Source organism: Oncorhynchus kisutch, linkage group LG23, assembly GCF_002021735.2.
Source record: "Oncorhynchus kisutch isolate 150728-3 linkage group LG23, Okis_V2, whole genome shotgun sequence".
NCBI classification, from domain to species: Eukaryota; Metazoa; Chordata; class Actinopteri; order Salmoniformes; family Salmonidae; genus Oncorhynchus; species Oncorhynchus kisutch.
In genome coordinates, this window is record NC_034196.2 from 7,431,727 (window position 1) to 7,457,839 (window position 26,113).

Sequence of the window (26,113 nt, forward strand, 5' to 3'; positions counted from 1 at the left end):
AGTGACCACCAGAGCTGTTGCCAAAGCATTTAATTGAACAACGTTGACATCAGCAAACCGCTCGCCCACACGACGCCATACACGCTGTCTGCCATCTGCCCGGTACAGTTGAAACCGGGATTCATCCATGAAGAGCACACTTCTCCATCGTGCCAGTGGCCATCAAAAGTTGAACTGAAGTCAGGTCAAGACCCTGGTGAGGATGACGAACACGCAGATGAGCTACCCTGAGGCGGTTTCTGACAGTTTGCGCTGAAATTCTTCAGTTCTGCAAAAACACACCGTTTCAAAAGCGGCTGGTCTCAGACGATCCCGCAGGTGAAGAAGCCAGATGTGAAGGTCCTGGTCTGCGGTTGTGAGGCCGCTCTGCCAAATTCTCTAAAACGACGTTGGCGGCAGTTTATGGTAGAGAAATTAAATGGTATTTTCTGGCAACAGTTCTGGTGGACATTCCTGCAGTCAGCATGCCAATTGCACGCTCCCTCAAAACTTGAGACATATGTGGCATTGTGTTGTGTGACAAAACTGCACATTCTAGAGTGGTGTTTTATTATCCCAACCATAAGGTGCACCTGTGTAATAATCATGCTGTTTAATCAGCTTACGCCACACCTGTTATGTGGATGGATTATCTTGGCAAAGGAGAAATGCTCACTAACAGGTATGTCAACAAAATGTGTGCACAGCATTTGAGAAAAATACAACTTTTGTGCGCTGGCAAAATTTCGGGTATCTTTTTATTTCAGCTCATGAAACACGGGACCCAACACTTTTCATGTTACGTTTATATTCTTGTTCCGTGTATAAAGTTTCATTCACATCTAGCACGATAACCATAACAACAAAATCATTCTAATTCCAGTGAATGACTGTGTCCCCACTACATTGTGTTTCAAAGCAGCAATGAAGAGGTATCATCATTAGCAAGTCTGATACACGCTCCTCAGTGAGTCACATTTAAGCAGGTCGTCGGTACACAGATCCACACCGCAGCGGTAACATGGATGTAAAACAAGGATGAAATCCTGTGGTTTCCACATCCACTAACTGATTCACATCTGTGCAGGAGCCCACGGTTCCTTCCCCATCCCCTCCCCGGGCCCATTGAGCGTGACTGCAATTATAATTCATCCTAATAATCGTGTTTTTAAAAGGTTGACGGCTGTGACAAAGATGTTCCTCTTTTATAAAAAGAAACAAGATCTGAAAAAAAAGGGAACGTAAATAACAGCGATGGCCCCTGGGGTCCCTATTCCCTAAATAACCTCTGAGCTGTGAGGCAACACTAATTGTCTCTGGCTCCACAGAGAGACTGTCAGACCACAGGCCTGCCTCTTGTCACAAAGCATCTTGTTACGGCAGGACACTTGTCAATCACTGAAAGTATATGTCTGTCTGTATGTCTATTATTTTTGCTCTTCTCTCTATCTGTGTTGTTCTGTTTCTCTCTCTCTCACACACAAGCAAACACACTCTCTCCCTCTCTCTGTCAATGCTCCCTCATTCTGTCTTTCTCTCCTTTTCATTACTTATCTTAAAAGACACTTAATCTCCCCTTCACTCACACTTTGTGCGTTTCTCTGTTGACCCTGCTCTTATGAATGTTTAACAACTGGCTAGGTTAATATGAACTTCATTCTTATGAGGTCCATTTCATTATCTTCCACGGGAAATGTGATGACAACAATATGAAGACTAATTCTCTCTCTCTCTCTCTCTCTCTCTCTCTCTCTCTGGTCACCTCAGGAACCCAGGCTATTCTGTTATCCTGCACAAAAAGTGGAAGATGAGTCACTGAGAAGAGGTACTGGAAGAGAGAAAGAGAGGGGAGAGAATGTGAGAGAGGAAGATAGACCATTATGGGGAGTCGCACAGTGCTGTCCCACATCTTACCAATCCATTCTTTCTCCAGCCCCCTGGGACAATGCTAAGCGGACAGGAAGGGCTAGCCTGTATATTCGGGGGATAGGAAGGATGGATAAGGTGTATTCAGAGGAGCTGTGCCTATTCGCTGGTAGATACAGTGTCCCTGTCACGATTCCATCTCCTGGGATGTTATTAGAGGTACGTTGGCGCTGAGTGCATCCAGGAGTCATGCAACATAACTGTGTGCCCTGCTCTCACGCTCACCTCTCTCTTCTGGGTCTTCTGACTTATTTAATGTGAAATAACATGTCCTCTTTTAGATGTAGATTTTGTACGAGGCATACTTTAAGTTGGCACTTTCTCCCATGTTTAATGTGCTGACGTTATTATACTTTTATTGCGGCTCTATGGAACTGCTCTTTATACGGAAATCAGGAAGCTGAGTGGACGAAAATTATAAGTAAATGAAGTTCTGTGGACTATGAGACTCCGGTTCACCCTGAAGACTTACTTTATGATGTTAAAGCTCAGAATACAGTTCTCTCTATCCATAGTCTGAGCAAAGCACAGACCTTCTGGCTTTGGTTACATTTCTCAGGAAGTCAGATAGCTAGAGAAACACACACACACACCTGAGAAAGGACCAGTCCTATGGAGTGCTGCAGAAGGGGGATGGCAGGACGGACGGCAGTGTGACAGTTATCTCAAATCACCTCTATGATCACTCAAACCAACAAGCTACAGCTGTCGCCCCAGATCTGCTTGGTGATGGACCTCCAGCTCAACAAATGCGACATTACATGTATCCCATTGTCATAGAGAAGAAACAAATTGTCAACAGACAAATTGCATTGAGATAGAATAGAATTACTCCCTACTCTCTGACAGAGGACTTTATCACGTCAAACGGCCTGCAGGGACTGTGGATGTCGGGGGGAAGAACAAGACGCCACAGGAGACATGGTGAGCAAAGAGCCGAATCACTTGCTCATTGGCCAATACACCAACAGCAAGACCGCCGACAAACCACCTGGCGCCATGACCGTGCGCTCCGTGCTGCTCAACCGCGACTCGCCGGACATCGAAAGCCGCCTCAAGCGCCGCCGCAACCGCACCCATCAGGTGCGCTTCAAAGACCTGGAGGATGGCGTTGTTGGCGGGACCACTGGCGCTGGAACCAAAGGCCCAGAGAGGACTGCCGCTGAGCGTGACAGCCCCCACCCCCTGCGGAAGAACACCCCCATGAGCCCCATGGCCCCCAAGGGATGGCTAACAGAGAGGTCAATGGGGGATGAGGTTTCCTCCAACCAGGCCTCGGTGGTTGGGGCTGTCCGAGGAGATATGGCAGACACTATTGAGGTAGTGGCAGCATTTTTGGCACGGGCGCCCCCTCACCCGCTTACCCCGGGGCCCACGCGCCGCTGCTGGGCACCACCATCACCCCCACGGCCTTGCTCCCTCACACTACCTCTCTCCCGGAGGCAGTGCGCCAGCATGGCCATCCAGACCCCCTCCTGCCTCAAGAAGCCCAAGCCACGGGTGCCCTCGGCTGTCAGCACGCGCAACCGAAATGTGGGGGACTCGGTGGGGGTGAATGGGGATGACGAACAGGACGATAAACAGGATGAGTACTACACTACCCACAACCACATTTCAGAACCTGCATCTATAGATGGAAAAGGCCTTGGGTCTAAGGCTAAACAGGGATTGGTGGACCAACCCCACTGCCTCAGGACTAGCGAGGCTAACACTGAGGCTAACGCCAGCTCCCCTGCTGTTGGGAATCACGTGGACTCTTCCAGGCATGACTCTTCTTCTTCCCCTCCCCCAGTTTGGCTTCGGCACACTGCAGAGCCTTGCTACTGCGGTTCTGTGACCTGTGGGAGGGAGGGATCTAAACGCCAGGGGAGTGCAACTCTGTCCCAAGTAAGGAGGAGATGGCGCATGAACCGTGGTATCAGTGACCCGGGAAGGGAGGTGTCCTACTGTACCACTCCCACACAGACAGACAGTCCCTGTGTCTCCCCTCCTAACTCCCCACCTCCCTCGACTGTGCAGCCCTGCACCTCCCCACCTCCCTCGACTGTGCAGCCCTGCACCTCCCCACCTCCCTCGACTGTGCAGCCCTGCACCTCCCCACCTCCCTCGACTGTGCAGCCCTGCACCTCCCCACCTCCCTCAACTGTGCAGCCCTGCACCACCCAAACACAAACTGACCGTCTCTGCGCCTCCCTGCCTCCTCCCACCGTGCAGCACTGCGCCTCCCCGCCTCCTCCCACCGTGCAGCACTGCGCCTCCCCACCTCCCTCGACTGTGGAACCCTCCACCCCCAAAACTCAGACTGTGCCTCTCTATGCTTCCGTACCTAAAACTGTGCCAACCTCCACCCATCCATATTGTGAAACACCACCACTGGTGGCTCTGCTTTGCGCCTCCCCACCCCGGTCTATCTGTAAATATCCACCGAAAAAATCTGTGCTTCCTCCAACTGTTCTTCCATCTAAAGCTCAAACCACTCCACCTCTCGCTACACAAACTGAAATGGTCCCAACCAAACTAACATGCACCGCCAGAACTACAAACACACCCTCAAATCCAAATTGTCCCACCGCACCACCATCTCCAACGATAGCCCCCTATACAGCCCCTAATGGCCATGACCCAAAACCAACTCCTGTTCTAGCCCCCTCCACTGCCCCAACTTGCCCCACCCCAACACCAACTCCAAATATAGCACCCTGCACCATCCTAACACAAACTGCCCTATCCTGCTCTTCCTTAAATCAACTCATATCTCCACCTCCAACTGTGACATCATGCCATCCCCCAGCCCAAACTGCCCCTGCCTACATCTCCTTAATTCAGACCATACCACCTGGGAACCCCCCATGTCAGACCGTACCACCATGCTCCTCCCAACCTCCAGTAGTACCTTCCTACTCCGCCCACATTCAAATAAAATACTGCTCCTCTCCCTCTCCCATTGTAAAAAGCTGCAACTCCCCGCCTCCAATGGTAAAACCCTACCATACACTTCCAACGGCGCCATCTTGTGCAACTCCAACGAAAACTGTGCCCCTCTACACTTCCACGTTTCGCCCTGCGCCCCCCTACACCCCCCCGCCTCAGGCCCAAAACTGCAGCACTCAGGACAAGAGGGTGATAGAGTGGGAGTGTAGGGGGGAGAGGAGGATACTTCCACCACCACCCCCACCCCCTCCCCCGTACACCCCACGCAAAGAGGGGGTGAGTTGCACCCCAGGCTCGGCCTGCCAGGCGCCCCTGCTCAGGCGGGCGAGTGAGAAGGAGAGGTCAGGAAGATCAGGGTCACCCATGCCCTGTCCTCGAGCCAGCTCTCTGAAACAGAGAGCTCAAACACCCTTGGCGGTCCCTCTGAAAGGGAACCAGGCGGACCAGGGCTCCTCGCCCACCAAGGCCATCTCCAGACCCACCTGCCTGGGCCAGGCTCAGGCTCAGCTAGGGGCTCAGCTTGGGGCCCTCCATAAAATTCTCTGCTCTGGGACCAACACCCCCAACAGCCAGCAAGCTCTCCCCCCTGGCCAGTGCCTGTCCGGGACCCGTGGCTGCTCTGGCTCTGGAGGGGGCCCCACGGTTGGGCCCCTGACCTCCACCCAGGCTGACACCCTGAGGCAGGTGCAGGAAATCCTGGGGGGGCTGGTGTCGGGGGCCAGGAGTAAACTGGATCCGACCTGGGTAGCAGAGAAACTGATGGGCCCCAACGGGCCCCTGCACGACATCCGGAGCCTGCAGACCCAGCTCCACAGCATGGAGGGGGTCCTGGAGACTAGCCAGAACACCATCAAGGTCCTGCTGGACGTCATACAGGACCTGGAGAAGAAGGAGGCAGAGAGAGATGGGTGAGTGAGTCCCACTGAGCCATTCAATAACAGTCAGCTACAATAATACATTGTTGTGCCAACGCAGATTCGGCTTCAGCTCTGAATATTTCCTGAAAATATAAATTAAAGGGCGATGACCATGAAAGACTCAGGACCATATTCATAATGCCTGCTTGGCATTATTTAAAAAATTTATATATATATAAATAAAAAATAAGACAATATTGTAATTATATAAGCCTACTTGCATTTTGAGAATACATTTTTAATTAAATTGGTTACTTTGAAAAAAGAGGAGGGAAAAAATGACCAGCATGGTCGTATAATAATAAGGCAGAACAGTTGAAACTGGAGAAGCAACACGGTCAGATGGACTGGGGACAGCAAGGAGTCATCATGTCAGGTAGTCCTGGGGCATGGTCCTAGGGCTCAGGTCCTCCGAGAGAGAGAAAAAAAGAGAGAATTAGAGAGAGCATATGTGGGGTGGCCAGTCCTCTTCTGGCTGTGCCGGGTGGAGAGTATAACAGAACATGGCCAAGATGTTCAAATGTTCATAAATGACCAGCATGTTCGAATAATAAGAAGGCAGAACAGTTGAAACTGGAGCAGCAGCACGGCCAGGTGGACTGGGGACAGCAAGGAGTCATCATGTCAGGTAATCCTGGGGCATGGTCCTAGGGCTCAGGTCCTCCGAGAGAGAGAAAGAAAGAGAGAAGGAGAGAATTAGAGAACGCACACTTAGATTCACACAGGACACCGAATAGGACAGGAGAAGTACTCCAGATATAACAAACTGACCCTAGCCCCCCGACACATAAACTACTGCAGCATAAATACTGGAGGCTGAGACAGGAGGGGTCAGGAGACACTGTGGACCCATCCGAGGACACCCCCAGACAGGGCCAAACAGGAAGGATATAACCCCACCCACTTTGCCAAAGCACAGCCCCCACACCACTAGAGGGATATCTTCAACCACCAACTTACCATCCTGAGACAGGGCCGAGTATAGCCCACAAAGATCTCCGTCATGGCACAACCCAAGGGGGGGCGCCAACCCAGTCAGGATGATTAGGTGGCCATGATTGTATGAGGGCCAGATCATGAATTTAGCCAGGACACCAGGGCTAACACCGATACTCTTGCGATAAGTGCAATGGGATCTTTAGTGACCACAGAGAGTCAGGACACCCGTTTAAATGTCCCATCTAAAAGACATCACCCTACACAGGGCAATGTCCCCAATCACTGCATCCTGGGAGATTGGGAGATTTTTTTTAGACCAGAGGAAAGAGTGCTGTCTACTGCCCCTCCAACATCACTTGCAGCAGCATCTGGTCTCCCATTCAGGGACTAACCAGGACCAACCCTACTTAGCTTCAGAGGCAAGCCAGCAGTGGGACGCAGGCTGGTATGCTGCTGGCATTAGAAAACAGTTCAAAAGTTGGAATAAGAATAAAGGAATGCCTTGGAGCACAGGAACACGAAGGCCTGGAAAGTAAATGTCACACATAAGTTGTCATAGCTCTGCTTAAAGAGGTAATTGTTTGTGCAAATAATTTGTCCATTTCAAAAATGAATCGGCCCCAGCCAATACAATGTGATCATATTGACACGATAACATGTTCTTTCTCATTCTGGAATCGTATCGAGGGTTATTTTTGGTAGATATCACTCCTTGGCCGATATCACTCATGTTGCGTTCTTCGTATTACAGGTGGACATTTGTTTTGTTTGAGCATTCTTGTTCTACCGCCCATCTATTTGTAGGCCAGTCCAGCCTTGTGATGCTGTAAATGCTTTGGCAGCCTGACTGTGCAGTGCAGACATAATGAAATGTACATTTGGTGAAAATGAGGAGGAGATGAGAAGGGGGGGGGGGTATGAGGAGGATATGACAGATGAAAGAAAGATGGGAAGAGAAACATTTGAACATCTTGGCCATGTTCTGTTATAATCTCCACCCGGCACAGCCAGAAGAGGACTGGCCACCCCACATAGCCTGGTTCCTCTCTAGGTTTCTTCCTAGGTATTGGCCTTTCTAGGGAGTTTTTCCTAGCCACCGTGCTTCTACACCTGCATTGCTTGCTGTTTGGGGTTTTAGGCTGGGTTTCTGTACAGCACTTTGAGATATCAGCTGATGTACGAAGGGCTATATAAATAAATTTGATTTGATTTGATTTGAGGGGAGAGAGAAAGAGATTAAATCTGTGATTAAATCCAACACGTCAACAACAAGTCAAAACTCTTTCCATATTCCGACCCAAATTTCCGAAACGTCAAAACGATAAATAAATACATAGCATATTTTTTTTTGTGTGATGAGTTGCACCTAATTTCTCCACAATTTCCTCAATTTGGCGAGTAGCGATAGTGATCAGTGCTGATGATGAGGTAATGCGAGTGCGGGCGTTGGTTTTAGCTGCGGCGCAGGCTCTCAGTGTAAACCCTTTATGATTCCCATCAGCACTTTAATTAATCTACTTCCCACGTTTCTAAGCTGCTTACGGATTTCTCCACCATCGTTATCATACCAACATGTTAGATCAGAGGAGGTTAGGAAAACTCCAGGAGAGGAGAAGACATGCATGTGGTCTTTGGAGAGAAATTCTGTAATAATGAATGGTGTAATCACCAATGTAATGTGGTTGCTAATATGAACGCTTGGGTGGGATGACATATGTATGACTGTACTCAGAACCATATTTATATGGGAAACATTGCATTATATGACAAGTGGTTGAAAATACGTCATATAACCAGATGGTCTCTGTTACAACCAGGTAAAGATGTATTTTTCCTAACAAGATCAAACGTTGGGGGAAGGAAGTCATATTTTGATTGTCATCCTTGTCTTGTAACCAGGTTACGATCAGGTAAAGACGTATTTTCCTGGTTGCTAAAAAGACGTTAACAAATCTTCTTTATTACACAAACAGTATACAACCAGACCATGACGTCAAACGGACGTAGTAAAAGACAGTGTTGTAGTACTCGAGTCCAGGACCAAGTTCATGACTTTTGGTGACCGTTGGTGACTTGGACTCGGACTCGCTTTCTCGACCATTGGTGACTCGGACTGGATAGTCTCCTACGATAAGCAGAGTATTAGCAGCACTGGGTGCGCAGAGCAGCAAGAAGTTCTGTTCTCTAGCAGTGGGAAGGATGCTCACCAGACACACGCAGCCTACATCAGTGTCACGCCGTGGTCTTAGTATTTTGTGTTTTCTTTATTTATTTGGTCAGGCCAGGGTGTGACATGGGTTTATTTTGTGTTGTGTTTATGTATGGGGGTTTTTCGTAGGTTTTGGGATTGTGGCTTAGTGGGGTGTTCTAGCAAAGTCTATGGTTGCCTGAGGCGGTTCTCAATCAGAGGCAGGTGATTCTCGTTGTCTCTGATTGGGAACCATATTTAGGCAGCCATATTCTTTGAGTGTTTCGTGGGTGATTGTTCCTGTCTCAGTGTTAGTTTGCACCAGATAGGCTCAGTCACTTTGGTTTTTCTTTTTTCCTTGTTTTGGAAGAGAAGAGAACGAGCACCATTCTCCTTGCGGAGATGGTGCTAAATCCATCAACACGGTCGGTCCCTGGGATTGGGCTGGCCAACACGATTCGGTTTGCTTGGAAGGAAAAGGAGTTGGAGCCTTTAGGACGGGAAACTTTTGGAAGGATAATATTGATGGGGATTCTAAAGCTGACGGTGAAGGACGTGTTTTGTTTCCAAGGCAACTCGTTGGAGGGAGCATACGACGTGGCACTATATACAGAGGAGAAACACGATGATATCCTGAGAAGGGCAAGAGCAGTGGGAGGTGAGAGGCCGATGAGCCACTATGAAATAACAAGCCTGGCGAAGAATAACTTTAGGGTTGTAACTGTCAACATTTACAACCCATACGTTAAGGATGAAGAGGTGAGGGCCTTTCTGGGGAGATACATGGATAACGTCTCCTCAGCAAGGCACCTCAAAGACTCCCTTGGGTTTTGGAATGGGAGGAGAGGCTTCCAGGCCCTCCTCAGAGAGGACCCAAAGGGACATGGTGGCTACCTCCATCCTCCTGCTATGTTCTCCCTAGGGGCTGACAGGGGGACGTTGTTTTATGCACGTCAGCCCCCATTTTGCAGGCGCTGTATGGCCTACGGCCACATATTCGCCTCGTGCAGCACAAGAAAATGCAGATTTTGTGGATCTGAGGAACACGAGGCGAGGGATTGTGACAAGCCTAAGGCGTGCCACGGGTGTGGCTCGTCAGCACACCTGTGGCGGGGGTGCCCGGCTCGTCAGAGGTCATATGCGTCTGCGGCTGGGGGGGGAGCAGGAGCGGGGGATGGGGGAAGAAGAGGAGGGGAAGGAAGCAAGCCTCATGACCAGAGTACAGGTCCAGAGGGGAAGGCCGCAAGGAAGGAGGAGGAACAAGAAGCGGCGGATGGAAGAGAGAAGGAAACGGAAGGCACGGGAGTAGGAGAACCAGGAAAAGCGGCGGAAGAAGGCAACCGAGTGGAGGAGCATGAGAGAGAAGAAAGCGAGGGAGGAGTGTTGGAGAAGGAGACGGTGGAAGAGCAAGTGGACTGGGGGGAAAGTGCCCTGGTGGAAGAGATGAGGGGTATGGTGGAGGAGCTGGCGGGGGAGGGTGGTATCTCTCCACTGCCGCCATCACCAAAGAAGAGAATGAAGAGGAGGGTGCGATTGGCCGACAGTGAGAGGGAGGGGATGGCCAAGAGAGTGATGGGGGTGGGAGAAACCTCTGGGTTGCTGCTGGTTTCCCCAGGCCCTCAACTTCTGTTGGGTGGGGACACACCTAACAAGACTCAGGACTGGGTACAGGAGGAGGTGAGGAGTTTTTTGTTTGGGGACTCAGCCTCCCCGATTTTTTTCCAATCCAGCTGCAGCACTGGGGAGGGGGAGGATTGTGGGGGTAGACCCAGGGTGCAGGGCACCCCGGAGCCAAACACTATTCCTGCATCCTGGGTTGGTGAGATGGAGGAAGAGGGGGGGATGTCGGGAGTACGGATGGTGTTCTCACCGGTAGATATGGAGCAGGGGAGCATCGGGTGAGTCTCCTGTTTTTTTTTTTTTTCTGTCTGGGTTTAGAATTTGAGTGTATTACATGTTTTTATTTGATTCTTTCATGGGGTCTAATTTTACTTTTGTTACTTTAAATGTAAGGGGTTTAAGGGATTTTGTTAAGATGAGGGCGGTTTTTAGTTATTTGGAGGGTGTGGGGTTTGATTTTTGTTTTTTACAGGAGGTTCACCTGAGGGATGGAGGGGATGTTAGTAGGTTTAAGAGGGAGTGGGACAAGGGGGAGTCGGTTTGGGGTATTGGGGGGGTGCACTCATCGGGGGTAGGGATTTTGTGTGGGCACAGGGAGGTAAAAGTGGAGGATTCTTTTGTGGTAATGCAGGGGAGGGTTATAGGGGTGGATGTCACGATAAGGGATTGTAAATTTAGATTAGTGGTGGTGTATGGGCCACAGGTGGTGGCAGACAGGAGGGAGATGGTGGACTGTCTGACGCCCCTGTGTGTCACAAATAGGAAATTAGTGATAGGGGGGGGATTTTAATACAGATTTAGGAATAGGGGGGGATAGCAGTGCAGGCGCCATTGCCGGGCTAATGGCTTGCCATGGTCTGGTAGATGGTGGTCTGCACACTACTCCGAAAATTTCCGGTCCTACATGGCGCCTACATGGCGCAACTTTGGGTAAGTTGTCTGGGCGGCTGTTGCCTGTTTTCTTTTCGGATCACGACGGGGTGCTCCTGCAGGTGGGGTCGCCAGTCTGCTTCTTTGGTAGGGGGTACTGGAAGTTAGATCAGGATGTGCTGGAGGAGCAGGCTTTTGTTGACGGGTTTTATGGTTTCTTTTGGAGGCTTGAAGGCTCCGGTCCATGTGCGAGGGGGTGTTAGAGTGGTGGGAATTAGTTAAGGTGAGGATTAGGGCTTTTATAATAGGGTATTGCAAGAGGAAAAAAAGGGAGGAGAGGAGGGAGGTGGATCGTATCCAAAGGTTAATTGAACTCGAATACGAGGCAGGCAACCTCGGTGGGTCGTTTGACTGGGAGAGATCCGCAACCCTAAAGGCGCAGCTCAGGGAGTTGCAGGAGCGGAAGGCTCAACCTTTCCTGGAACGTGCGCATAGTGGCTTTCTAGAACATAATGAGACTTGTTCTGCTATGTTCTTTAAGTCGGTTAGGGCCAGACAGAGTAGGAAGGTAATGCATGGCGTTAGGGAAGAAAATGGTAGTATAGTTAGAGAACCAGAGGATATGGTCAGGGTGACAACTGATCATTTCCAAGGTTTATTTAAGGAAAGGGAAATAGATGTAGAGCAGGGAAATGTGTTTCTAGAACACTTGTCCGGGCGGTTGCCGGAGGACATTAGAGAAGTGATGGAGGCCCAGATTTCACTAGAAGAGGTTGAGAGCGCTCTTAGGAGGATGGGAAAAGGGAAGGTGCCTGGGATGGATGGGCTGCCAGCTGAGTTTTATCTCAAGTTTTGGGGTATACTTGGACCAGTGGTCCTCGAAGTCTTGAAGGCCATCCTTGAGACGGGAGTCCCGGGGGGGATCAATGGCTGTTGGTGTGCTGTCACTTTTAAGTGGGAAGTAACAGACCTTGGCAACTGGCGGCCGTTGACCATGCTGTGTGTAGATTACAAGCTACTTGCAAAGGTTTTAGCAGAACGGTTGCGCACAGCCCTTCCCTACGTCGTCCATGAGGATCAGACGTGCGGGGTAGAGGGCCGCTCTATTAGATGGAACCTACAGTTAATCAGGGACTCCATCGCTTGGGTTGAAGATAGAGGACTGCCTTTAATGGTAGCAGCGCTAGATCAGGCTAAAGCCTTTGATCGCGTGAATAGATCCTTTTTATTCAGAGTGTTAGGTCGATTAGGATTTGGGGAGAAGTTCATAGGATGGATTCGTACATTATATGTCGGAGCGGGGTGCCGAGTTAGTGTAAATAGTCACTTGGGTGACGTTTTTGACCTCTCGTCTGGGGTCAGGCAGGGGTGCCCACTCTCGGCTCTCCTCTTCGTTCTGTACATGGAGCCTCTGGGGGCTGCCATTAGGGCAGACACAGGGGTGGAAGGCTTGTTGATCCCTGGAAGTGGTGGGCTGCGTGTTAAGATGACGCAGTATGCCGACGACACTTCCTTGCTGCTGTGCAAGGACTCGTGCCTGACAAGGTCCCTTGCCATCTTTGGGGATTTCACCCGAGCGTCGGGAGCAGTTCTGAACCATGCAAAGTCTTCCGTCAAGTTTTTGGAACATGCGTATCGCAGTGGTACAGAGGAAGCTAGCAATGTGGAAGGCTAGGTATTTGTCTTTTATGGGCAAAGTCCTGGTCCTAAAGGTGGATGTGTTGCCGTCTCTTTTGTATTTGGCGTACATCTACCCATTGCCGGCTTGTCTGAGGAGGCCTCTAGTGAGGCTTGTGTTTCAGTTCATGTGGAGTGGCAGGTGCGAGTGGGTCGCCAGGGCACGCATGATCTGTCCCATCGGGGAGGGAGGTAGGGGGGTACCACATTTCCCCCTCAAGCTGGACACAATTTTTGTTTCTTTCTTGTTAACGGAGCTTGCTCATCCAGTGATACACCCATCCGGTTACCTCCTGCGGGTGTTCTTCTCGTATCAGGCGAGAAGCGTAATGGTGTGGTCTAACACGGGTCCTCGGGCGGAACAGCTGCCGTGGCACTTTGGTCATGCGGCAAAGTGGCTGCGTGCGCACCCTGAGGTTGAAGTTGCCCGAGTAGGTTTAGATCACAGGCACCTGTACGAGGAGGTCAGAAAGGCGCCTGTAGTGGGCATCTCGGAAGTGGTCTGGGAGGGAGTGCAGGCGCGGGGTCTGGACAACAGGCTCAAGGACCTGAATTGGTTGAGCCTCCATAAGTGCTTGCCGGTACGTTCCATCATGTACCGGTATAGTTTGGTGCAATCCCCCACCTGTCCAAGATCCTCTTGTGGCAGGGAGGAGACTGTGCGCCATGTCTTTTGGGACTGTGCCTTTGCCGGAGTAGTATGGGCTAGGGCACGGGTGTTGTTAGGTTTGGTAAGGGGGGATTTTGTATTGACGTGGGCCAGGTTAGAGAGAGGTGTAGGGAGAGCGAGAGGGACGGATAGGGACAGGTTTCTGCTCTGGCTTCTCATGAGTCTCTTTAAACGGGGGCTGTGGGAAGCCAGGCAGAACATGGTGAAGACAGGGAGAGATTGGGGTGTGGAAGGGATAGTGAGGAGGGTGGAAGGAGATTTGAGGGGGAGGATGAAGAGGGAGGAGAGGAAGTGGGGGCAGCATGCTGCTCGGGAGAGGTGGAAGGGGGGTTTAGGGCTGGGTGTCATTTAGATTTGTAAGGGGATAGATTAGGGATGGGGAGATAGGGAAAGGTATTTTGTAGGGTGACGGGGAGGGAAGATGCTCCCCTGAGGTTTTGTTTGGGGTTTATGTTTAGTTAAATTAGTTAAATTAAAATACCATTATTTGAGTATGTATGAAAATTATGAGTTGTAAAGAATGAATGGTATTGAAGATAATAAATTATTTTTTATTTTAAAAAATTTAAAAGATAACCTATACAGCCTATCACGTTCCGTTTGTTGTTTTGTAGATTTAAGTTATTTCATGTATCGTTCATTTTCCATTAAAGAACATGAGTAACCACCACGCTGCATTTTGGTCCGCTTCTCCTTCTACGGAAGAAAACCGTTACAGAATCACCCACCACACCAGGACCAAGCAGCGTGGTGACAGGCAGCGGCAGCAGGAGCAACCAAGGTTGGAATATACGACTTGGGAGGAAATAGACAGGTGGGCGGTCGACCCAGAGAGAGTGCCGGAGCCCGCCTGGGATTCGCTGGAGCAGTGCGAAGAGGGCTATAGGAGAATGGAGTCGAAGAGACAAGCACGGCGGCGCAGAAGGAAGCTCGAGAGTCAGCCCCAAAAATGTATTTGGGGGGGGCTCAGGGAGAGTGCGGCAGAGTCAGGGTTTAAACCTGAGCCAACTCCCCCTGTTTATCGTGAGGAGCAGCGATCACAGGACTTCTGGACGTGGGAGGAGATATTGGACGGAAAAGGACCCTGGACACAGCCTGGAGAATATCGCCGCCCCAAAGAAGAACTGGAGGCGGTGAAAGCAGAAGGGCGCTGGTATGAAGAAGCAGCACGGCGACGCGGATGGAAGCCCGAGAGTCAGCCCCAAAAATGTATTGGGGGGGGGGCTCAGGGAGAGTGTGGCAGAGTCAGGGTTCAGACCTGAGCCAACTCCCCCTGTTTATCGTGAGGAGCCAAGGAGGAGACCAGAACCAGAGCCGGTGTTGGAGGTGAGTGAAGCAGAGACTGTGAAGGAGTTAATGGGGAAAGTGGAGGAGAGAGTTATGAGGGAGTTGCTAGGTTGGTGCTTTAGATACGATATTCGCCCAACGGAGCGTGTCGGGGATTTGATGGCACCTGGGTCAGCGCTCCATACTCGTCCTGAGGTGCGTGTTAGTCGGCTGGTGAAGAGTGTGCCAGCCTCACGCACTAGGCCTCCTGTGTACCTACCTAGCCTTGCACGTCCTGTGCCAGTCCTGCTCTCAGGCTCTCCAGTACACCTTCACGGTCCGGTCCATCCTGTGCCACCTTCACACACCAGTCCTCCGGTGGCAGCTCCTCGCACCAGGCTTCCTGTGCGTGTCCTCGGCCCAGTACCACCAGTGCCAGCAACACGCACCAGGCCTTCAGTGCGCCTCGCCTGTTCAGCGCTGCCAGAGCCTTTCTCCTCTCCAGCGCTGTCGGAGTCTCCCGCCTGTTTAGCACTGTCGGAGTCTCCCGCCTGTCTAGCGCTATCAGAGCCTTCCTCCTCTCCAGCGCTGCCGGAGTCTCCCGCCTGTTTAGCGCTGCCAGAGCCTTCCTTCTCTCCAGCGCTGCCGGAGTCTCCTGCCTGTTCAACGCAGCCAGAGCTGCTAATCTGCATGGAGAAGCCAGAGCTTCCAGTCTGCATGGAGCAGCCAGAGCTGCCCGTCTGCATGGAGCAGCCAGAGCAGCTAGAGCCGCCAGTCAGCCAGGATCCACCAGTCAGCCAGGAACTTCCAGATCCGCCAGTCTGCCAGGATCCGCCAGTCAGCCATGATCTTCCAGATCCGCCAGTCAGCCAGGATCCGCCAGTCAGCCAGGATCTGCCAGAACCACCAGCTAGCCAGGATCCACCAGTCAGCCAGGATCTGCCAGAACCACCAGCTAGCCAGGATCTGCCAGAGCCTACTACCTGCCTGAGTTTCCTCTCAGTACTGGGCTTCCTCTCGGTACTAGGCATCCTCTCAGTGCTGAGCTTCCCCTCAGTGCCGAGCTTCCCCTCAGTGCCGAGCTACCCCTCAGTGCCGAGCTACCCCTCAGTCCCGAGCTACCCCTCAGTCCCGAGCTTCCCCTCAGTCCCGAGCTTCCCCTCAGTCCCGAGCTTCCCCTCAGTCCCGAGCTTCTACCTCAGTCCCGAGCTGCCCCTCAGTCCAGTGGGGTCCTTGGTGAGGGTTATTAGGCCAAGGTCGGCGGCGAGGGTCGCCAATCAAAGGACGCGTTACAGGGGGACTAAGACTTGGTTGGAGTGGGGTCCACGTCCCGAGCCGGAGCCGCCACCGTGGACAGACGCCCATCCGGACCCTCCCCTATGGGTTTAAGTGTGCGGCCGGGAGTCCACACCTTGGGGGGGGGGGGGTTCTGTCACGCCCTGGTCTTAGTATTTTGTGTTTTCTTTATTTATTTGGTAAGGCCAGGGTGTGACATGGGTTTATTTTGGGTTGTGTTTATGTATGGGGGTTTTTCATAGGTTTTGGGATTGTGGCTTAGTGGGGTGTTCTAGCAAAGTCTATGGTTGCCTGAGGTGGTTCTCAATCAGAGGCAGGTGATTCTCGTTGTCTCTGATTAGGAACCATATTTAGGCAGCCATATTCTTTGAGTGTTTCGTGGGTGATTGTTCCTGTCTCTGTGTTTGTTGTCACAAGATAGGCTGTATAGGTTTTCACGTTCCGTTTGTTGTTTTGTAGATGTAAGTTATTTCATGTATCGTTCATTTTCCATTAAAGAACATGAGTAACCACCACGCTGCATTTTGGTCCGCTTCTCCTTCTACGGAAGAAAACCGTTACAATCAGCTGCTAAACTGCAGGGGAGCAAGCGATTATTGTGAGCAGACAGGCAGCCAAGCTCCTCTCCGGCTCCGCCTCCGATAGCAGGCTACAAATCGTGCAAGCTACTCTCTTGCTTCCCCGCAACCACCAGTCACCAGCCTACTATTTAGCTTTGCCTGGTTAAGAAACACAAACTGCTTCACAAAATTGAAAACAATGTTAGTATTGAGTTTAATAGTAAAACTACAGTCTAGCTTGTGTCTCTCTCTTTCTCTGTGCTTGAGTATAGAAAAGTAGCCTGTCTTTGAATATGTCTCGCTCTACCCTCAGACTTTCCCCCTGCATCCCATAGCCAGGTTTCAAGTCCTCTTTAGTTTTCACTCTGCAATAAAAAACCTACGCAAATATCAGTCTGCAATTACAAAAATGTAGCTGAGAGCCTGATTTACCATTAATTTATGAAGTAAATAAGTAGTGAAACACAGGTAATTGAGTAGAACTTGTGAGGTCGTGATGAATAGTAAATTAGTTGTTTTTTTAAAATGAGGGAGTGGCAATATACTGCCATCAAATGATCAGGTGGCGACTAGAAAAAAATGACATAAGACCGACATAAGACCGACGTAGACGTCGGGGAGTCGGTTGGGGTAAAATCATTTCAAAAGATATGATCAGGAGTGGATTTCTGGATGAGGAGTTAGCAGGAGGAGAATCATGGGACTGAGGCAACACTTCATCATGATAAAAATAGAGCTAGCTACTTCTCAGATGAAGTGATGAAACCTAGCCAGGGATGATAAGACTGAGATCCCTTTCGCTCTCTCTCTCTCTCTCTCACACACACACACACACACACACACACACACACACACACACACACATCCCCTCTCCTGACGCTGTGACTCAAGCCAAGGTGGCAGCTGTAATGGTCCCCTGGTGATGATGTCATCTGTGTTTTCCCCTCCAGGAGACACTCCTACCGGACGGGTCAGGACATAGAGAACTGTGGCACGTGCAGAGACTGTGCCTGCATCATATACAGGTAAGGCAGGGGGTGAAAGTGTATGCATGTGTGTGCATGTGTGTGCATATGAGTGCCTATGTATTACTGTAAAAGCAGATTGTGGGCATCCTATTCTACAGTAACATGCGGTTGGTTCACTGTCACTTCAAATCTCGTCCATATTTGCGATTCAGTCAGTTTTATGGCTCGGCAGGATTACGACATCCATGAGGCAGTCTCTGTGCAGAGCAAGATTATCGAGCAACGGGCCGCAACATTTAGGATATAGGCTATTCATCCGACGCTTTCAAGTCTTAGGTGTGAATAATGCTGCAGCAGGTTTGTTCACTGAGCCCAGTGAGGGGGATTGGTGAAGGCAGGCATTCCACACTCACACACATTCACTGACACATGAACAAAAATGCAGAAGACTCTTAAAGAGATAGAGGCGCGCGCACACACACACATACACGAAAAGTCACAAATACTGCTTAATCACCCCGTGGCTGTTGGAAATGTGAATTGAAATCAGTCAATTAACAAACAGGATTTCACAGTTTACAGTAAGATGAATAACAGGCGGGTGAGCACTGGAGGATTACTATGAAATGGAAACCCATGTCTCTTAGTTGTAAATGTCAAAATCATGAGAACAAGGGGGAGTACGAAAGACAGGAGAGCAGTGGAGGGAGAGAGGAGAGAAGGAGGAAAATAAAAGAGAGTCAGAGAAAATGCTGGAAGTTGGCCTGTCAGGTCCCTACTGAAATCTAAGCAAAGCGAAGTAAGAGAGGAAAAGAGAGGGAGGGAGGGAGAGACAGAGTGGGAGAGACAGAGTGGGAGAGACAGAGAGAGAGAGAGAGAGAGAGAGAGAGAGAGAGAGAAAAGGCAAGAGACGCACACAAAAGAGGAAGCCCTGAGACTGGCAGTGTAGTGAGATGAGATTAAGTGAGCGAGAAAAGTCTGCCTCTGAGAGAGAGAGTGTAAAAAGAGAGAGTGTAGAGAGAGAGAGAGTGTAGAGAGAAAGAGTTAGAATATGAGATAAGTCATGGAGAGTTTACACAGACATATTATCCTCACCATGTGATCTAGGTAACCCAGTGGTGTCTCTCTATACTACTTACCGTTACACACAATACTATTGTTTTCTGGTCAAAGGAACACTTGTCACCATATTGTCCTGTCAAGGCCTCTGCTGAGCTCGACGTGGATTTCACAGGCTTTAGTGAGCAGGCAATTCCTTTGCTTTGAAGCTTAGTTGAGCATGGTCTGGCAGTGGATGGAAAGAGGTGTCAAAAAAGAGAGGTGAGAAAGGAGGTAGAGATAAAAGACACGAAAGACTCACAGGTTCTTGTTCTTCTTATTCTGATTGAATATCAATATATATTTTTTTACCTTTCATCTCAGTGTTTCAGTTAAGTTAGATCCGTGGAAATAGGTTGATGTGTGTTTGATATTTATTGATTTTGAATGAAAACCTGCTCAGGAATAGCGCTCAGGACCTCAGACTGGGGCAAAGGTTCACCTTACAACAGGTCAACAACCCTAAGGTCACAGCCAAGACAACGCAGGAGTGGCTTCAGGACAAGTCTCTGAATGTCCTTGAGTGGCCCAGCCAGAGCCCGGACTTGAACCTGATTGAACATCTCTGGAGAGACCTGAAAATACTTAAAGATTGCTGTACACCAGTGGAAGTCCTCCAACTTGAAGGAGCTGGAACAGTTTGCCTTGAAGAATGAGCAAAAATCCCACTGGCTAGATGTGCCAAGCTTATAGAGACATACCCCAAGAGACTTGCAGTTGTAATTGCTACAAACGGTGGCTCTACAAAGTATTGACTTTGGGGGGGGGGGGATAGTTATGCACGCTCAAGTTTTCTGTTTTTTGGTCTTATTTCTTGTTTGCTTCACAATAACAATATTTTCTTCAAAGTGGTAAGCATGTTGTGTAAATCAAATGATAATACTCCCCCAAAAAATATGTTTTAATTGCAAGTTGTAAGGCAACAAAATAGGAAAAATGCCAAGCGGGTTGAATATTTCGCAAGCTACTGTAACTGACAACGTCTTCACTTTAGCAAATTTTCTTCATTATTACAGGATAATAAACTCACAACAAGATCATTATTTACAAGTTAATGACGAGCCAATTACAGAAAATAGCTTACGTTTGCGAGTGTGACAAAATAAACCAGGGCATTCTACCAGAGAACTTTAGAACTTGGATACTGTCTCGTTGTCTTAATATTATATCATACTTTGACTTTGGTGCAGGTCATGTTCTTCACATTACCGCCTCTGGTAAACACACACTATATCAAATAAAATGTACAGTGAAATGGTTACTTGCATAGTGGAGTCTTTTGTTTTGACATGTAAGCTCGGTAAACAATGAACCATAATCCCAACTCATAACGTTACTATCCATCATGAATCTGCTGGTTAAACTAGGTTAAATTTTAGTTAACTAGCTAACATTAGGCTATAACTAGCAATGCAAATGGCTCTGAGATACAAATAATATTACTACTTAGATTGTACACGTAATGTTAGCTAGCGAGCCAGACAGCTAACGGTAGCTATCTAGCTAACAGTATGCTTTAACTTAAAATTAAAACAACTTTCTGGCAAACTTAGAAATGTATAATATCTGAAAATGGAGCGAGCTAGACTATCGTATACATGGATGGACACTTCTTCCTCTGTCACGGAATTCCATGGTTGCCCTTGAAGATGTAATCCGGAGACAGGTGTTTTATACAACAGCCTTCGGTGTGTTCTCTTAAAACAACAACGCCGTAAAAGGGGGCAGACGAAGCGGTCTTCTGGTCAGGTTCTGGAGACGGGCACATCGCACACCGCTCCCGAACATACTACTCGCCAATGTCCAGTCTCTTGACAACAAGGTAGATGAAATCCGAGCAAGGATAGCATTCCAGAGAGACATAAGAGACTGTAACATTCTTTGCTTTACGGAAACATGGCTCACTCGTGACACGATATCGGAGTCGGTACAGCCAGCCAGCTGTCGGCATCACGCCGACAGAAACAAGCTTCTTTCTGGTAAAGAAGAAAGGCGGGGATCATAACAACATACAGGAACTCAAGTCCTTCTGTTCACCTGACTTAGAATTCCTCACAATCAAATGCCGACCACATTATCTACCAAGAGAATTCTCTTCGATTATTATCACAGTATGTTCGGGAGCGGTGTGTGATGTGCCCGTCTCCAGAACCTGACCAGAAGACCGCTTCGTCTGCCCCCTTTTACGGCGTTGTTGTTTTAAGAGAACACACCGAAGGCTGTTGTATAAAACACCTGTCTCCGGATTACATCTTCAAGGGCAACCATGGAATTCCGTGACAGAGGAAGAAGTGTCCATCCATGTATACGATAGTCTAGCTCGCTCCATTTTCAGATATTATACATTTCTAAGTTTGCCAGAAAGTTGTTTTAATTTTAAGTTAAAGCATACTGTTAGCTAGATAGCTACCGTTAGCTGTCTGGCTCGCTAGCTAACATTACGTGTACAATCTAAGTAGTAATATTATTTGTATCTCAGAGCCATTTGCATATATTCCCCCCCCAAGCAGACACATTGATGGCCCTGAACGAACTTCATTTGACTCTATGTAAAACCGGAAACCACATATCCCGAGGCTGCATTCATTGTAGCTGGGGATTTTAACAAGGCTAATCTGAAAACAAGACTCCCTAAATTCTATCAGCATATCGATTGTGCAACCAGGGCTGGTAAAACCCTGGATCATTGTTATTCTAACTTCCGCGACGCATATAAGCCCCCCCCCCCTCCCCTCCGCCCTCCTTTTGGAAAAGCTGACCATGACTCCATTTTGTTGCTTCCAGCCTACAGACAGAAACTAAAACAGGAAGCTCCCGTGCTCAGGTCTGTTCAACGCTGGTCCGACCAATCTGATTCCACGCTTCAAGATTGCTTCGATCACGTGGACTGGGATAAGTTCCGCATTGCGTCAAACAACAACATTGATGAATACGCTGATTCGGTGAGGGAGTTTATTAGCAAGTGCGTCGGTGATGTTGTACCCACAGTGTTTATTAAAACATTCCCCAACCAGAAACCGTGGATTGATGGCAGCATTCGCGCGAAACTGAAGCGCAAACCACTGCTTTTAATCAGGGCAAGGTGCCCGGAAACATGTCCGAATACTATTCCCTCCGCCAGGCAATCAAACATGCTAATCGTCAGTATAGAGACGAAGTAGAGCCGCAATTCAACGGCTAAGACACGAGAGGTATGTGGCAGGGTCAACAGTCAATCACGGATTACAAAAAGAAAACCAGCCCCGTCGCGGACCAGGATGTCTTGCTCCCAGACAGACTAAACAACTTCTTTGCTCGCTTTGAGGACAATACAGTGCCACTGACATGGCCCGCTACCAAAACCTGCAGACTCTCCTTCACTGCAGCCGACGTGAGTAAAACATTTAAACGTGTTAACCCTCGCAAGGCTGCAGGCCCAGACGGCATCCCCAGCCGCGTCCTCAGAGCATGCGCAGACCAGCTGGCTGTTGTGTTTACGGACATATTCAATCAATCCTTATCCCAGTCTGCTGTTCCCACATGCTTCAAGAGGTCCACCATTGTTCCTGTTCCCAAGAAAGCTAAGCTAACTGAGATAAACGGCTACCGCCCCGTAGCACTCACTTCCGTCATCATGAAGTGCTTTGAGAGACTAGTCAAGGACCATATCACCTCCACCCTACCTGACACCGTAGACCCACTCCAATTTGCTTACCGCCCCAATAGGTCCATCTGGACAAGAGGAATATCTATGTGAGAATGCTGTTCATCAACTACAGCTCAGCATTTCACACCATAGTACCCTCCAAACTCGTCATCAAGCTCGAGACCCTGGGTCTCAACCCTGCCCTGTGCAACTGGGTACTGGACATCCTGACGGGCCGCCCCCTGGTGGTATGGGTAGGTAACAACATCTCCTCCACCCTCTCCTGAACTCCCTGTTCACCCACGACTGCGTGGCCATGCACGCCTCCAACTCAATCATCAAGTTTGCAGACGACACAACAGTGGTAGGCTTGATTACCAACAACGACGAGACGGCCTACAGGGAGGTGAGGGCCCTCGGAGTGTGGTGTCAGGAAAATAACCTCACACTCAAAGTCAACAAAACAAAGGAGATGATCGTGGACTTCAGGAAACAGCAGAGGGAGCACCCACCTATCCACATCGACGGGACAGTAGTGGAGAGGGTAGTAAGTTTTAAGTTCCTCGGCGTACACATCACGGACAAACTGAATTGGTCCACCCACACAGACAGCGTGGTGATGAAGAAATTTGGCTTGTCACCAAAAGCACTCACAAACTTTTACAGATGCACAATCGAGAGTATCCTGTCGGGCTGTATCACCGCCTGGTACGGCAACTGCTCTGCCCACAATCGTAAGGCTCTCCAGAGGGTAGTGAGGTCTGCACAACGCATCACCGGGGGCAAACTACCTGCCCTCCAGGACACCTACACCACCCGATGTCACAGGAAGGCCATAAAGATCATCAAGGACAACAACCACCCGAGCCACTGCCTCTTCCCCCCACTATCATCCAGAAGATGAGGTCAGTACAGGTGCATCAAAGCAGGGACCGAGAGACTGAAAAAAAGCTTGTATCTCAAGGCCATCAGACTGGTAAACAGCCACCACTAACATTGAGTGGCTGCTGCCAACATACTGACTCAACTCCAGCCACTTTAATAATGTAAAAATTGATGTATAAAATGTATCACTAGCCACTTTAAACAATGCCACTTCATATAATGTTTACATACCCTACATTACTCATCTCATATGTATATACTGTACTCGATACCATCTACTGCATCTTGCCTATGCCGTTCTGTACCATCACTCATTCATATATTTTTATGTACGTATTCGTATTCATTACGTTACATTGTGTGTATAAGGTAGTTGTTGTGGAATTGTCAGGTTAGATTACTTGTTGGTTTTAACTGTATTGTCGAATTTCGCTACACTCACATTAACATCTGCTAACCATGGGTATGTGACAAATAACATTTGTTTTGATTTGACCTACACATACTGACCAGCTCATGTTATAGACAGAAGTGTGCTACATGGCAGACCCATCCAAACTAATTTCTCGGCATGCCCAGCCCATCCATTATCTCAGCCAATCATGGCTAGCGGGAAAGTCCCTGTCTTTTTCCGTGGCTAAACCAACTAAATTTAACAATTTAATTTGTATTTACAGATGGAATACAAGTTTGTTATTAAGGCACTTGAAAGTTCACATGTTCCAGAATGCATTTCTGCCAAAAACAACACCTCTACTGTAAAGTAGTGATGCGCGACATACAGTGCCTTGCGAAAGTATTGAACTTTGCGACCTTTTGCCACATTTCAGGCTTCAAACATAAAGATATAAAACTGTATTTTTTTGTGAAGAATCAAAAACAAGTGGGACACAATCATGAAGTGGAACGACATTTATTGGATATTTCAAACTTTTTTAACAAATCAAAAACTGAAAAATTGGGCGTGCAAAATTATTCAGCCCCCTTAAGTTAATACTTTGTAGCGCCACCTTTTGCTGCGATTACAGCTGTAAGTCGCTTGGGGTATGTCTCTATCAGTTTTGCACATCGAGAGACTGACATTTTTTCCCAATCCTCCTTGCAAAACAGCTTGAGCTCAGTGAGGTTGGATGGAGAGCATTTGTGAACAGCAGTTTTCAGTTCTTTCCACAGATTCTCGATTGGATTCAGGTCTGGACTTTGACTTGGCCATTCTAACACCTGGATATGTTTATTTTTGAACCATTCCATTGTAGATTTTGCTTTATGTTTTGGATCATTGTCTTGTTGGAAGACAAATCTCCATCCCAGTCTCAGGTCTTTTGCAGACTCCATCAGGTTTTCTTCCAGAATGGTCCTGTATTGGGCTCCATCCATCTTCCCATCAATTTTAACCATCTTCCCTGTCCCTGCTGAAGAAAAGCAGGCCCAAACCATGATGCTGCCACCAACCATGTTTGACAGTGGGGATGGTGTGTTCAGGGTGATGAGCTGTGTTGCTTTTACGCCAAACATAATGTTTTGCATTGTTGCCAAAAAGTTCAATTTTGGCTTCATCTGACCAGAGCACCTTCTTCCACATGTTTGGTGTGTCTCCCAGGTGGCTTGTGGCAAACTTTAAACAACACTTTTTATGGATATCTTTTAGAAATGGCTTTCTTCTTGCCACTCTTCCATAAAGGCCAGATTTGTGCAATATACAACTGATTGTTGTCCTATGGACAGAGTCTCCCACCTCAGCTGTAGATCTCTGCAGTTCATCCAGAGTGATCATGGGCCTCTTGGCTGCATCTCTGATCAGTCTTCTCCTTGTATGAGCTGAAAGTTTAGAGGGACGGCCAGGTCTTGGTAGATTTGCAGTGGTCTGATACTCCTTCCATTTCAATATTATCGCTTGCACAGTGCTCCTTGGGATGTTTAAAGCTTGGGAAATATTTTTGTATCCAAATCTGGCTTTAAACTTCTTCACAACAGTATCTCGGACCTGCCTGGTGTGTTCCTTGTTCTTCATGATGCTCTCTGCGCTTTTAACGGACCTCTGAGACTATCACAGTGCAGGTGCATTTATACGGAGACTTGATTACACACAGGTGGATTGTATTTATCATCATTAGTCATTTAGGTCAACATTGGATCATTCAGAGATCCTCACTGAACTTCTGGAGAGAGTTTGCTGCACTGAAAGTAAAGGGGCTGAATAATCTTGCACGCCCAATTTTTCAGTTTTTGATTTGTTAAAAAAGTTTGAAATATCTAATAAATGTTGTTCCACTTCATGATTGCGTCCCACTTGTTGTTGATTCTTCACAAAAAAATACAGTTTTATATCTTTATGTTTGAAGCCTGAAATGTGGCAAAAGGTCGCAAAGTTCAAGGTGGCCGAATACTTTCGCAAGGCACTGTATGCCTAGTTTCCTGAAACTCGTCACCTATATGCAGGTGAATACTGCGCACTCCAACCCATCAGGAAAAGTGTTGTCATAAAAAAAGATGCCAGACTGACGACATTGTTACTAGTTTTGGCCACTGGGAATGACTCATAAGAGTGAGAAATGTTGGTCAATGAGCTTAATAGACAGACATAAACCGTTTCTTCAGAATATTTCCTTTAAAAGAAGCCTTTACTTAAAAATGCTATTTGAAAAACTTTAAGCAATGCAAATGTAGACACAATTGCACCAAAAATGTAACATAGTTA

The 26,113-nt window shown here is 48.5% G+C and overlaps 1 protein-coding gene across 1 annotated transcript in view; it reads left to right on the plus strand.

Annotated features, from left to right (window-relative positions):
- Positions 1-26,113, plus strand: part of LOC109868070 (proline-rich protein 36) — a 57,742-nt gene that overhangs the window by 5,466 nt on the left and 26,163 nt on the right. The window contains exons 2-3 of the mRNA XM_020457483.2: positions 1,747-5,744; positions 17,790-17,864. Coding sequence (XP_020313072.2) covers positions 2,827-5,744; positions 17,790-17,864 — 2,993 coding nt within the window. The 5' untranslated portion in view covers positions 1,747-2,826. The remainder of the gene's footprint in view (positions 1-1,746; positions 5,745-17,789; positions 17,865-26,113) is intronic.